Source organism: Carcharhinus amblyrhynchos, chromosome 31 (assembly GCF_965287045.1).
Source record: "Carcharhinus amblyrhynchos chromosome 31, sCarAmb.v2.hapA, whole genome shotgun sequence".
Taxonomy (NCBI): domain Eukaryota; kingdom Metazoa; phylum Chordata; class Chondrichthyes; order Carcharhiniformes; family Carcharhinidae; genus Carcharhinus; species Carcharhinus amblyrhynchos.
In genome coordinates, this window is record NC_137354.1 from 21,348,525 (window position 1) to 21,363,297 (window position 14,773).

The window sequence follows — 14,773 nt, forward strand, 5'->3', positions numbered from 1 at the left end:
ACCATCAGAGAGGAAGAGAAATTTCTCCTGAGGGTGGTGAATCTGTGGAATTCCTTCCCACAGAGGATGTGTTAAATATGTTTAAGGCTGAGGTGGATGGATTTTTAATCAGTAAGGGAATCGAGGTTTACGGGGATAGGCCTCTGGGAGCTTGTGGTTATCTCGCAGTCCCGTTGACTCCTGGGCTGGGATTTCGGGGGGCAAGGTTGGACTGAGTACGAGGTTTAGAAGTTAACACATTCCTCCATCAAATTAATTGGTTAAAAATGCTGTTTTTGTTCGCAGGGTGACCTTTTTGCTGAGGCACCGAAGGAAGAACTCGACACGGAGAAAGAAGTCAAGCCGGCTGTGGATGATGGTGAGTGTCGAGGCCCAGTGTTCCATGTAGCTGCATGTATTTAAACTGGGGATTCTCCAAAAACAAATTAATCGATTTTGCTAAATGATACCCGTTTTAATCGGGTGCCAGTAAACCTGTCGGGAATTGGCCCACTGTAATTAAACCTGGAATGTAGATTGTGGGAAAGTTGCCGCCAACTCCAAATAATCTGCTTTCCCTCCGTGTCAGTGCATGGCTCTAACACCGCAGTTGCTGAGTTCAGATTTAATCCAAGTCCTGCCTCGCAGTGCTTCATCCTGAAGCCTCAGGATGGGATCTCCACGCGAGGTGCTACTCACTAACCCAGGCTGCAGGGCTCCGCACTAAACCTGCTGGGGTGAGATCGAGACCCTGCTCACTGTGTATCGAAGTATTTCACCGTGTTGCTGCTGCTGCTTGGAGGGGGTTACAGTGCTGGCTGCTTACAAGAGGAACATTACTGCTGGACTGCTCCGCCCGCTGTACAAAAAGGACAAAAGGACGCTGGAAGGAGAAGAGTGCAAATATCATCAACTGGCTCAGGGTACTGCTGAATAATTAACACAACACTGACACTAATTGGAAGGGCAGTGTGGGGGGTTGGGGGTTGGGGGTGGTGCAGGTAGGGATGATAGGTGAAGGAGCGGGGGGTTTGGTGTCCAAGGTATCGCACCTTAATGAACTGCGATTAGTGTTCTTCCTGAAATTGGCACGTTATAGACAGTGCATTCGTTATTTGCGTTTGTGGTGATGGCAAATAGTTGGTGTTAATTTGCCATTTATAGGTGGCGGCCTGCCTTAACTGGGCAGCATGATGGCACACAGTGGGTAGCACTGCTGCTTGTCAGGCCAAGGACCCGGGTTCAGCTCCTGGCTTGGGTGACTGCCTGTGTGGAATTTGCACATTCTCCCCATGTCTGTGTGGGTTTCCCCCCACAGTTCAGAGATGTGTGGGTTAGGTGGATTGGCTATGCTAAATTGCCTTTTTAGTGTCGGGGGACTAGATTTTAGCTAGGGTAAGTGCATGGGGTTATGAGAATAGGGCCTGAGTGAGACTGTGGTCAGTGCAGACTTGATGGGCTGAATGGCCTCCTTCTGTACTGTATGATTCTATGATAACTGGGTTGATGTAACTTGTGGCATCTGTGCTTTGTGGCTGGAACTGTTGCTTTTGTTTTGAAAGCACTCACCCTCCCCTGATCATTTCCACATACTTGCTTCCTTGTGGGTACACTCTGTGCTGTGGACAGTCATTTCTCTCCGAGTCATTGCGAGTTTCGCTTGCGCCTTGACTGATCTCAGAGAAAATTGCCGGACTGAGAGCTTGCTGATGCTTTTTATCGTGCTATGTGCAGTCTGTCCCTGGAGCTCAGTGAGACAGCTTTCCACATGTCCTGCCTGCAGTCAGCAAGAAGTTATTCTGGAGTCCGGGGTTGTGTTGCCTTCTTCTGATGATTTTTCCCCATTTTTAAACCTTTTTCTTTAATTTCAAAATCAGAACCTGCTGCAAGAAAATCTGGGAAAAAAGTACCAGCAGGAGCAGTTTCTATTTATCCCGGTAGGTGCAGTTATTTTCTCCAGCCTGGATTTGGGGACTTCTGTGCAATTTACTCTTGACACACAGGGCACTTAAATCCTCCAGCAACTATTTCCTGTTTAACTGGGATGCCTCATGCGTTAAACGGCCGACGCTGTCAAGACTTGCAGATGGAGATAGGCCTCAGAAGCAACAAGCTCTGGAAGCTTTGCCCAGCTCAAAGCCACTGGGTGGAAGGAGGGATAGAGAAAAGATTAACAGGTTACGTTGGCCAGTTGCTGGGGTCAGGAAGGTTTCTTATCTCCTGACTGCACGTGGATTGCAGGGCAGAGTTTGTACGTCTGCACCCCGGCACAGAATCCACTAAGCCATGATTTCGGCTGAATCTTCAGCTGACGCTGCCAGGTTGTCCCTCGGCTTTCACTGGAGCTTGACGTGTTCTGTCCAGACTTGGGAATGAGACCTCCTCGGTGGGTACCTACTGAGTTCTTCCTTCTCAGTGCAGGTGAGGCAAGCCCAGCCTCACTCCCTTGTTCCTGAACAAGCCAGCATCTTCCAATGAGTTTAAATGTCTCAGAGGCGCTTGGACAGGTTACGGAGAGAAGCTAAGTGGATGAGGAAGTAGTGTGGTCGTCCACAGGGTGGGGTTCGGGGTATTCGTAGCCTTGTTACCCGGGAGTTAGAATGATTTTCAATCCTCACTTTTCCTGGCTAGCCATTTTGCTAAGTGAGTCTCAACTACTCAGTTTCTGACTCTAATTCAGATTGTCCACAGGTTCCAGGTGCTGAACATTGCAAAACGCCAGTTTAAATTCCCAGGGTGATCACTGTGCAGTCAGTGTAGGGGGACCTTCAGGGGGAGAGTCCTGCAGCCCACCCTCCTGGGTATGGCCGTTCAGAGAACAGAAGATCCAAGCCACAGTCTGGAAATCGGCTGTGGGCCCACTCACTCCCAGCCCAATTCCCTGTAACGTACCTGCACACAACAGGAATTTTAAAACCTCACCATCAAATGTTTCTGCTGAGTTAGAAAAGTAACCGAGGTAAGAAGTCCCAAAGATGCTGAAACTTGTGTAAAAGGAGAATTGATGTTTTGAGGGGGTGAACTTTCTTCTGAACTCCTCCCTCCTCCTCCTCCTCCACAGGCTGTCAAAGCTGCTGAGTATTTCCATTGCCTTCAGTCCTTCATTCCTGGCGAAGCGCCTTTTTGCTTGTTTCAGGGACACTTTTTGTGACTGTTTTGATTTCCCCTTTCAGGTGGAGATTTATTTGCCACCAATGCGATTATGGAGAGAGTACAAGACAAGAAAGCGAGAGAAAAAGTGACGCGAGCTTCCCCAGTGCGAGAGCCGGTCGATGCTAGTGGGCTGTTCGATGATGAGGAAGATGACGACTTGTTTGGATCGAGTGTGAAGACCACAGCAGCGGGTAAATCCGGGGCTAGCATTCAGCATAGAACTTTCCCAATTCCCACCATTATAGCCACAGACCTGCGTAGTGCTCCATGTAACCTTCGCAATAATGTAGGGAGACAGCCTTGGTATTATTATAGAATCCTTGCAGTGCAGAAGGGGGCCATTCAGTCCATCAAGTCAGCATAGATTCCCCAAAAGAGCATCTCACCCTTGCCCTATCCCCATAACCCTGTGCATTTAACCTGGCTAACCCACCGAACCTGCATGGACAATTTATCATGGTCAATCCACCTAACCCACACATCTTTGGGCTGTGGGAGGAGCACAAGAAAGAAGTCCAACCCCAGTCCAACGCCGGCATCCCTACATCTGTGGGAGGAAATCGGAGCACCCGGATGAAACCCATGCAGAAACGGGGAGAAAGTGCAAACTCCTCACAGACGGTGACCCAAGGCTGGAGTAAATGATGCACTCGCTGGCAAAAATTTCACCTGACTTGAATTCGTTCCTTGGACCTGGATGTTGCTGGCAAGGCAGGCATTTATTGTCTATCCCTTGCTGCTCTGAGGAGCCCGTGGTGAGTGAACTCCTTGATCCACTACAGTCCATCTGGTGATGGTCCTCTCCCAATTGTGCTGGGCAGGGAGTTCCAGGTCTTTGATGGTGAATGAGCTACCATGTTGGTACAGGTTGGATGGTGTGAGCTCTGAGTTGGAGGTGTTCTCATCCACCTGCTGCTTCTGTCCTTGGCGGTAGGAGGTCACAAATTCAGGAGTTGCAGTCTGGGTGTGAGCGGGACATGTGCGCTTGGGCTGTCGTCATCCTGGTGATCACATCCGAAACCAGGCATGATACTGTTGGAGTGTGATTGGAACTCCAAACACTGCGGCCCTGGGGTTGTGCACTTGTTTCTGATGGACGCACCTCATCATTTGGAAGTTTACAAAGTTTATTTATTGTCAGAAGTAGGCTTACACTGCAATGAAGTTACTGTGAAAATCCCTTAGTCGCCACACTCCAGCCCCTGTTCGGGTACACTGAGGGAGAATTTAGCATGGCCAATGCACCTAACCATCACGTCTTTCAGAATGTGGGAGGAAACCGGAGCACCCGGAGGAAACCCACGCAGACACAGGGAGAACATGCACACTCTGCATAGACAGTGACCCAAGATGGGAATCAAACTCGGGTCCCTGGCACTATGAAACAGCCATGCCGTGCCACCATGTCACTCTGTGTAGTTCAGAGGGTTCTAGTTTACTGAGTGTTTGGAAATACTCAGAGGGAGCAAAGTGCAGGTGATCGGGTTCCTGCTGTGGGCGAGCAGTGAAATTTGAAGCCTGTGTTGAAGAGAAGGCATTTGTGCATTTTAATACAGTTGAACATGGTTATTGTGTGAATGACCTCCTGATTGTTTTGCAAAGCCTTTTGCATCAACCTTTCTGCCTGTCTGATTTTTGCCAGCCACGACCGAACCTAAGTTGACGACTAGTCTCTTTGAGAGCGAAGACAGTGGGCTGTTTGAAACCAGTATCACACCAAAAGCAGCCAAAGAGAGACCTGGAGCAGAGCAGGTGAGTTACTGTCTCTGTGATACGATGGTTGACTTCAACATTGTTCCCATTCCATATTTCCCATCCTGAGCTGTGCACAGTACGGGGCATTTCATACGTAAAACCTTTTGGCTGATTGTTCCTTGGGATATTTGGGAGCCAGCCCATGAATCAGTCCCTTCAGTAGAGAAGGAAAGCAGGCGGAGGTTGGGGGAGTGGTGAGGGGAAGGGAGGGAAGCTTTGGGGAATTGCGTTGGGATACTAAACATGCTTTTGGTTGTGCTTCCAAGAACGCAGAGCCACACTCTGAAGCAGTGGAATCCTCTCCACTACTTGCTGACAAGTCACATACCAGCTCAGGCCTCTTCTCCGATGACGAAGACTCTCAGGTAAGAGAAGTGACCATAGAGACACCCAGCACCCTTAGACTGATGCCAACTATGAAAGCCCAGGTGATGACTGCAGGTGGCTGTCTGATAATTTGATGGTGCTGCTGGTATCTGCTGCTGTGTTTGTATTTGTAGAAAATTCCCACTTCCCTGAAATGGACGCTGAACAAAATCCTGCCTTGGATGAAATTCTGACTCCTGCAGCAACCATCATCACACAATGTATAACTTGCATTGAATCATAGAATCCCTACAGTGCGGAAGAGGCTATTTGGCCCATCGAAGCTGCACCAACTTTCTGACAGAGCATCTTACCCAGGCCCATTCCCATGTATTTACCCTAGTTAATCCCCTTAACCTGCACATCTTTAGACACTGAGGCAATTTAGCAATGGCCAATCCACCTAACCACATCTTTGGAGTGTGGGAGGATACTGGAGCACCTGGAGGAAACCCACACAGACATAGGGAGAATGTGTGGACTCTACACAGTCACCTGATTGTCCTCATGTATTGAACCAAACTTTTGAGCTTTTTGCTGGTGAGTGCCAGCAACCTGTTCTCAATTACCAACCCAATCTGCTCCCATTGTATCCCATAAATACCCATCACCCTGCCTTAATTTCACCAGCAGTGACTGGGGTATAAGTCAGACATGGTTTTGCTTCCTGAATTTTCTCTTCACCTCCCCTCTCGAGGCCAAATCGCACTGGAGCTAATTGATACAGCGTGGTGATCAAATCTTGGATCGTTGTAAGACATAGAGAAAGTATCCATAATCCGCCTTGTCGTTAGTGCTTTGCATTCATTCTCTGGATGAAATTGGGTTTGGAAAGAAGTGCGAGAGTTGTTGGGCAAGTTCAGCTTCTCCTCCGGATCCTTATTGGCTCTAACTCCTTCTTGTCCGTAACAGGATCTGTTCTCTTCAAATAACGCCTCAAAGAAACACCAATCAAAACCATCCTTAGGTCAGATCAAATCCAATCAGAATCCAATCTCACTCTTTGATGATGATGACGAGGTAATTTTTCTGTTAATTCTGTAATTCAAAAAAAATTTTAAGAAGAAAATAATTTACCTAAACTCATTCTTCGAATATTGTGCAATCGAATAGACCAAAGTAGCACTTGTTAATTAAATAATCTCCAGAGGTACCAAGGAGGGCATCGTATGAGAATATTATTGACGATTTCCCACTGTCATAATGAACTATCAGACCAGGGCTACAAATGTGATTGATTTTGTATTCAATCCTCTCAACTACGAAAGGTGGCTTTCCTTAAAAGCAAAATACTGCGGATGCTGGAATCCGAAACACAGAAAATGCTGGAAAATCTCAGCCGGTCTGACAGCATCTGTGGAGAGAGAATAGAGCCAATATTTCTGACAAAGGGTCATCCAGGCTCTAAACATTGGCTCTGTTCTCTCTCCACAGATGCTGTCAGAGCTGTTGAGATTTTCCAGTGTTTTTCTATTGTTGCTTTCCTTTATTTATATTGACTTGCAGAAGGCACTTGATAAAGTGCCTCATGAGACACTCAGCTAATGTCAAAACTCATGGAGTTGAAGGCAAATTGTTGATCTGGTTAGGACGTTGGCTGAGCAATTTGAGAGCAAGCGGTGGTGGTTAAAGGTCAGATACTTTGATTAGCAGAATGTGATGAGTGGTTTTGGTGGGGGGGGGGGGCGTATTCATTGTATTTCTCAGGTAGTGTAGGTGGGCATGTAATATTACAAAGAAATAGTGTGAAACGGATGTGCAGATTTGGACAAATGAATTTCAATGCAGCGAAATGCATTTATCTAAAAAGGATAGAACAGTGAGGCTGGAAATAATGGAAATGTAGAAGACTTCTGGATCCATGAAAATGGATCATTGGTTTCTGTCTGTGCTCGTCATAACATAATCAAAATTGTTAATAAATTGCTTGTTTTTGTCGCTCGGGTTGTTAATACAAGCGGATAAGAAGTCATGCTGAAGCTATGCCATGGGAGTAGAATCATAAAATCCCTATAGTGCAGAAGGAGGCCATTTGGCCCATTGAGTCCATACTGACCACAATCCCACCCAGGCCCTATTCCTATTTACCCTGTTAGCCCCACCCCCCCTCCCCCCAGACACTAGGGTCAAGTTAGCATGGCCAATCCACCTAATCTGTACATCTTTCAGACTGGGGGAGGAAACCGGAGCACCCAGGGGAAACCCACGAAGACACAGGGAGAAAGTGCAAACTCCACACAGACAGTCACCATCAGAATTGAACCTGGGTACCTGGTGTTGTGAGGCAGTAGTGCTAACCACTGCTGCCCCACGTAATGGGGGCAACTGTGGGCAGCACGTCCTAATAAGGATTAATAGTCTGAGTGTGGTGTGGATTTAACAATTATACATGGATTCCCAAGGGTTAAATTGCAAGATGTGATTACAAAAACTAGAGTTGTTACAGTACACAGTAAATATTTGCCTTGTGTGTATGTGAAAGATTGGTGTAGGTCTGGGCATTGTTGAAGGGTTTGCTTTTGATGCTGTTTCTGTGATCTGGTGCCATGTGCTGTTTTCTCTGGGTTTTATAGGGCGATCTCTTCAGCTCTGCTCCTGTGAAGGAGCCTACACTGGAAAAGAAATCCCAGCAGTCCCGTGAAGTTAAACCTCCGGCCAGAGGATCAAAACCCACCGCGCTGTTCGACAGTGACAACAGGGTAAGGAGTTTGGGAAAATCTACATTCGCTTGACCGTCCTGAATGCTTGACCAGTTCGCCAGTCTGTGGCATCAGGAAATCTCTGCATTGCAAACCCTGCACCAAGTCCGTTACTGAGTAGCCTGCCAAGGCCAGACTAAATCACACACTCAGTGGCAAAAAAAAACCTCACCTGATGTGACCTCAATCCTAGGATCTGGGTGTTGCTGCAAGGCTGGTAGTTATTGTCCATCCCCTGTTGCTCTGAGAACCTAGTGGTGATTAACTCCTTGAACCGCTGCATCTCGCTGGTGCCAATCACTGTGTCACCCTGCTGCCGCGTTTTGTACCGACTTTCCCATTTTCACAGCACTCTGCAAAATCTCCACCCTCAGTTTCCTCCATGTTTTTGTATCTCTAACCCATGTTCCAGGTTACTCTGGTAGGATGAGCTTGCTGTGCCTCTGTCACCATGACGAAGTCTTCTGTATCTCACCTGCATGCTCTGGAGCTCCCTGTCCACCTTGCTGCATTCCAGCCTTGCCTATTCAGTGGCCACCTCTTTCCCCTCTCTGCCACACAAACTGTGAACTGACAGCACGGGAGGAGGCTGCTTGATCCAACGTGGAAAATCTTCGTGTTGAGTGCACTTCACCGCCCCTCCATCTCCATGATGTCTTTCCCTTTTTAAACATGGGGAAAAAATTCCTTCTCCAACCTTGCCATCAAATCTGCTTCCAATGCCCCCTCAGGCAGTGCATTCCAGAACCTAACAGCTCCCAACAGTAATGTTCCTTATCACCCTACTTCATCCACAGGTGGCACGGTGGTTAGCTCTGCTGCCTCACAGCACCAGGGACCCCAGTTCGATTCCCGGCTCGGGTCACTGTGCGGAGTTTGCACGTTCTCCCCATGTCTGCATGGGTTTCCTCTGGGTGCTCCAGTTTCCTCCCACAGTCCAAAAGCCCAGCATTGGCTGTGCTAAATGCTCCCTTGGTGTACCTGAACAAGCTCCGGGAGTGTGGCAACTCGGGGATTTTCACAGTAACTTCGTTGCAGTGTTAATGAAAGCCGACTTGTGACACCAATAAATTTTAAGCACCCTTGATTTTTGCCAAGTATTTTAAATGTGTTCTCCGCTTGCTGGCTGTCCAGTGAAATACTGCTTCCTTATTTGCACTGGTTGGGGGACAGAAACAAAAGCGAAATGGAATTCAAGTCAGGAGTGAGGAGATGCATTTGGAGCAGTTAAACAAGGCAAAGGATTACACAACAAATAGGAGAATACTGAGGGGTGTAGAGGAACTGAGGCACCTTCCAGTTGATATCCACAAATACCTGAAGGTAGCAGGACAGGTGGGTAAAGTGGTTAAGAAGGTTAATTGAATCCTTTCCTTTATAGACCAAGGTACAGAATATAAAAATATAGGAGCAGGGAGATTATACTGGAACTAAATAAATCATTATTTAGGCCACAACTTAGATACTGTGTGCTGTTCTGATTACCTCATTAGAGGGTATAGAGGAGATCTATGAGTGTTGCCAGAGCTGGGAAATTTCAGCTACGAGGAAAGATTGGATAAGCTGGGGTTGTCCGCCTTAGAACAGAGGAGGCTGAGGGGAGATTTGAGATGTACAAAATTGAGGGGTCTGGATAGAGTGGATGGAAAGGATCTATTTAGTTTAGCAATGAGGTCAGTGACTAGGGTGTACAGATTTAAAATGATTGGTAGAAAGATTAGAGGGAAGATGAGGAAAGCATCCTTCACCCAGAGAGTTTAGAGATCTGGAAAACATTGTCTGAAAGGGTAGTCGAGGCAGAAACCCTCAACTCATTGAAAAACTGTCTGGATTTGCACCTCGAGTGCTGTAACCTGCAAGGCTAAATCACACACTCCTGTGGGCCAGATATGACCTAATGGGCCAAAACCATAAAGGAATCCTGTCTGGCCAAGAATTCACCTGTGGCCATCTGATTTAGCCAGTGTACAATAATACTCACCTTCTTTCCAAGTTTAAGATCTCACACACCAAATCCTGGAAGGTGGCTTCAGGCTGCGGAGGGCTGGTTTTTTTTGGCAGGCACAGACACTATGAGCCAATGGCCTCTCTCTGTTGTAAACTGTCTGTGATTCCATTGACTCAATTAAAATGCTCAATAATTTCAAATATGTCCATTAAATCTCCCGTCAACCTTCACTGCTTCAGAACAATCTGACATCTCTCGTCTCTCTTCATGACTGAAGTCCCTCATTCTTGGCACTATTCCAGTAAAGCTTACACTTCTTCAGTTTTTTTTCTCAAAGGCCCTGATGATGCCATTTGTCCTTCCGCCCCCTCCCCCACCCTAACTCAAACCCACTTAACTTCACCTGACAGTAATCAGTTAATCACTGCAGTGTGTCCCAGCCCTTCAGTACCTATCTCTCTCTTTGCAAACACTGCCATGATACAAGCTGCTTCTTTATTGGCCATTTCCCTTTTTGCAGGACGAATGGGGAGGTTTGGGAGTGGTAGACCAGGCTGCTGACAGCGAGGTCATACAGGCCTCATGGGGAAAGCAAGCGACACCCAAGGCTCCTGAGACCTCCACAATCCCGAAAAAGACCAGCTTGTTCGATGACTACGACGAGGAGGATGACTTATTTGGTGTAACCCCGAAGGAAAGGTGAGGATCAGCGAGTATGCAGCACATGGAGGCAAGCAGAGCTGAGAGAGACATGATGCACATTGTAGGATGTATCGTGCTTTTAAATGGGCCAAAACCATAAAGGAATCCTGTCCTGGCCAAGAATTCACCTGTGGCCATCTGATTTAGCCAGCGTACAATAATACTCACCTTCTTTCCAAGTTTAAGATCACAAAATTGTGGAGAGCGCTGCCTGGAACCTGGTGCACTGGGTAGGATGAGGTGGACAAAATGTTGGTGAGCAAACATTATGGAGGATTCCAGAAGGATCTGCATGTTCCAGTGCAGAGATGTGTTGATGTAAAGAGTATGGTTTATATTGCATAGTGCCTTTATTGTTGTAAACTATCTCAAGGTACTTGACAGAAGTGATAACGAGCTGCGTGGTGTTTAGATCGATGCCCAAACATTTGGTCACAGAGGCAGGTTCCCTGTTTCGGGGCTGAGCTGATCAGATCGCCATGGTCCCAGTGATCCTTGGATCTGTTGTGGAGTCGACTGATCTCAGCGGTAAGTGGCTTTCAAATGAGGAGGGGACTGAACCACGTTGTGCCTGAGACACATTAACCCAGTGCACCTAGAATCACTACAGAATGAGGCCATTCAGCCCATTAAGCCTGCACCAACAATAATCCCACCCAGGCCCTATCCCCATAGTCCCACGTATTTACCCTGCTAATCTGCCTGACACGAAGGCCAGTCAACCTAATCCGGACTATTTTGGACTGTGGGATGAAACCAGAGCACTGAGTAAGCCCACGCAGACAAGGGGAGAATGTGCAAACTCCACACAGACAGTGACCTGAGCTGGGAATCAAACCCGGGTCCCTGACGCCGTGGGGCAGCAGTGCTAACCACTGTGCCGCCCTGAATGGGTTTTGAGAAAAAGACTGGAATCTATGCAACTGTCACCATGACCATCTTTAAGGTAAGAGAGAGAAGTCAAGAGTTTCTTACTGTCCAGGCAGTGCATTCAGTACATGGTGTAGTTCTGTGTTTGTACTTGCCCCCAGAATGGCTCAGTGTGAACTTACTGGCTTGGTAAATGCTGGAGGTGATTAATTGGGCTTTCTGCGAAGACCCTGGGGTTAAGCTCAGACAGAGTGGGCTATTTGTTCTCCATTACAATGAGTTCTCTTGAGAATGTTCGCCAAAGCGAGCCACGCACGTAACCGTTGGTGTGGAAACATTGACCTTTGGATGTGACTTGTTAACCCTTTGTGTGCTGTCTATTAAAAAGCTATCTCAAGCCTGAACATGTACGTTAATTCGCCTTCGTAGATCATAGAATCCTCGTAAAAGGAGGGCATTCGGCCCATTGCGCCTGCACCAACAACAATCCTATCCAGACCCTATCCCTGTAATCTTACTTATTTAGTCTGCTAATCCCCCGACGCTAAGGGGCAATTTAGCAATGGCCAATTGACCTAACCTATCTCTATGGATACCAAGGGATAAGTTAGCAATGGCTAGTCTCCCTAACCCGCACGTGTTAGCTACTTTTCAAAACTTCCACTCTCTAATATAAGACGTGAGAATGCAGAGGGTACATTTTGATCTTTAAAAATGCATTGCGACCTTTCACGATCACTCTGTGCTCCAAGTTTAGTTGTGGGTAAGGAAGGTGATGAGGATGAGATTTTGAAGACGTTAAAAGGAGCTCAAACTGTTGTCAGATGCAAGTTTCTTTACATCACCTGTGGTTTTTATTGTAACCTCTTCCCTTCTCTGTCCAGCCAGAAGAAATCACAGAAAGTGTCCCTTTTATTTGAGGATGATGAAGGTGATCTCTTTGCATCGAAGCCAGCAGCCAGCAAGCCTGCTCCTCAGGTATTTGCGCTTTTGGGCTACAGTTGGCAGTGAGGTGCCATCCTTTGTATTTTCATTCATTAAAAATAAACACATTATTCCCTGCTGCCGGGCTGAGCTGACCAGATTGCCAAGGTCCCAGTGACCCTTGGACCTGGTGTGGAGTCAACTGATCTCAGCTGTAACTGGCTTCCAAAACCTGAGACACATGAATTCACCTAGAATCGTAGAATCACTATGGCGCAGAAGGAGGACATTCAGCCCATCGAGTCGTCACCGACAACAATCCCACCCAGGCCCTATCCTTGTAACCCCACCCTGCTAGTTCCCCTGACACTAAGGGGCAGTTTAGCATGGCCAATCACCTAACCCACACATCTTTTGGAGTGTGGGGAGAAAGCGGAGCACCCGGAGGAAACCCACGCAGACACAGGGAGAATCTGCAAACTCCACACAGACAGCGATCCAAAGCTGGAATTGAACCCGGGGCCCATGTGCTGTGAACTCTGCTACTGTGCCACTCCAAGTGAGCTCAGAGACAAGGGCTGGAATCTGTGTGGCCATCACCAAGACACCATTATTTCTTTACACTATAACAATGACTACCCTGGGGACCTAGGTTCGAATCATGGTAGATAGTAGAATTTGAATTCAATAAAAATCTGGAATTAAAAATCTACTGACAGCCGTGAAACCATTGTCAGTTGTCGTTTTTAAAAAAAAAAACCCGTCTGATTCACTGATGTCCTTTTGAAGAAGGAGATCTAACATCCTGCTGTGTGGTTGACTCTTAATTGCTCCATCAGGGGCAATTAGTGATGGGCAGTGAGTGCTGGCCCTGCCAGCTATGCCCCCTGTCCCATGAATGAATAAAGAAAAGTGAGCAGATCTGATGGGACAATGGGCGCTGCTGTGAGTTCGGGTATTGTGGATAGGGAGGACAGTGCACTCATTACTCTCTGCAGTGCATTCTCCATGGAGCTGTGCGCTGACATTTTTACAAAATCCTCTATTAACAGAAGCCAGCTGCTCCTCCCCACAGCTCCTCACTCTTTGGAAGCGTTGAGGACAGCGACTCTGTTGACAGCTGTGATGTGAAGAGGCAAGTGGGAGAAGGGATTGGTGCAAAACCAGTGCCAGTGACGACTGCTCACCTCTTCGCTGGGATCGACATTCTTGAACACCAAAGTAACACGAAAGTGGTAGGTCAGAGTCAGCGGAGCGGAGCGTCGGATACTTTCCTTTGTTGATGTGGGTGTCGATGGCAAGGCTGCTGTTTATTTAGTTGCTGTGGAAGTTGTTGGAGTGTTGGCTGTGACTGAGTTGCTGGCGTGCTTGATCACAAGATTGCGCCTTCAAGCACCTGAGTGCACAAACGAGGTTTACATTTGAGCGCTGCCCTGGGAGAGGAGTGCCGCACTGTCAGCAGTTACCGTCTTTTGGATGAGACATTAGGCCCGAGATCCTGTCTGCCCCCTCAGGTGAACAGGAAAGATCCTGGTGCAACAAAAAGAGAAAAATACTGGAAAATCTTAGCAGGTCTGACAGCACCTGTGGAAAGAGAATAGCGCCAATGTTTCAAATCTGAATGACCCTTCAGCTCTGAAACATTGGCTCTATTCTCTCCCCACAGATGCTGTCAGACCTGCTGAGATTTTCCAGCATTTTTCTGTCTTTGTTTCAGATTCCAGCATCCGCTGTATTTTGTTTGTTTTAAAGATCCTGCGGTGATGCTTTGAGGGAACGCGGGGAGTCTTCTCCCCGTATCCTCGTCAATTATCCAAAATGGAGATAATCTGGTTATTGCGCTGTCTGTGGGAGCTTGCTGTGTGTACATTGGCCACTGATTTCTAATGTCACAACAGTGACCACTCTTCAAAGTGTTTCATTGGCTGTTAGGAGCTTGTGAAAGGTGCTATATAAATGCACGTCTTGGTAGGGAGCATTGGCGTGTTGCCACAGTCATCAGTTTGATGTAACTCAAACACTTACTGAGCCAGTTTGGGACGGCTTGGAGTTGGTCACACTGGAGTGGGGGGGGGGGCTGGATTTCCTTCCCTTTGGGCACTTGGGAACCAATTGCATTTTTACTGATAGCTTAACTGTCTCCTGCAGAACTCCCTCATGAACCTGGTCAAACAGAGTGTGTGGTGACTTAGTTCCACTTTGGATTAAAAATTTAGTGGAAAAACGCCCAGAGGGCAAGCATTTGGAGACCCCCTGACTGACTCACTTGAATTGTGCCACTTTCTTTAGGTTGTGATTGACTTCTTGCATTCCTTAGCAGGGTGGTTGGATTTGGAGCGTGGAGGGGAAGGATAGCCTGGTACTGAGAGGAGGGGGA

The 14,773-nt window shown here is 47.4% G+C and overlaps 1 protein-coding gene across 8 annotated transcripts in view; it reads left to right on the plus strand.

The window, feature by feature from the left end:
* washc2c (WASH complex subunit 2C) overlaps positions 1-14,773 on the plus strand; it is a 55,588-nt gene that overhangs the window by 26,731 nt on the left and 14,084 nt on the right. For 6 of the 8 annotated variants that reach the window (XM_080215887.1, XM_080215886.1, XM_080215892.1 and 3 more), the window contains exons 14-23: positions 286-358; positions 1,857-1,916; positions 3,153-3,323; positions 4,775-4,884; positions 5,154-5,252; positions 6,166-6,273; positions 7,827-7,952; positions 10,421-10,599; positions 12,357-12,450; positions 13,449-13,631. In XM_080215887.1, coding sequence (XP_080072013.1) covers positions 286-358; positions 1,857-1,916; positions 3,153-3,323; positions 4,775-4,884; positions 5,154-5,252; positions 6,166-6,273; positions 7,827-7,952; positions 10,421-10,599; positions 12,357-12,450; positions 13,449-13,631 — 1,203 coding nt within the window. The remainder of the gene's footprint in view (positions 1-285; positions 359-1,856; positions 1,917-3,152; positions 3,324-4,774; positions 4,885-5,153; positions 5,253-6,165; positions 6,274-7,826; positions 7,953-10,420; positions 10,600-12,356; positions 12,451-13,448; positions 13,632-14,773) is intronic. The other 2 variants (XM_080215893.1, XM_080215891.1) reach the window with 2 other exon arrangements.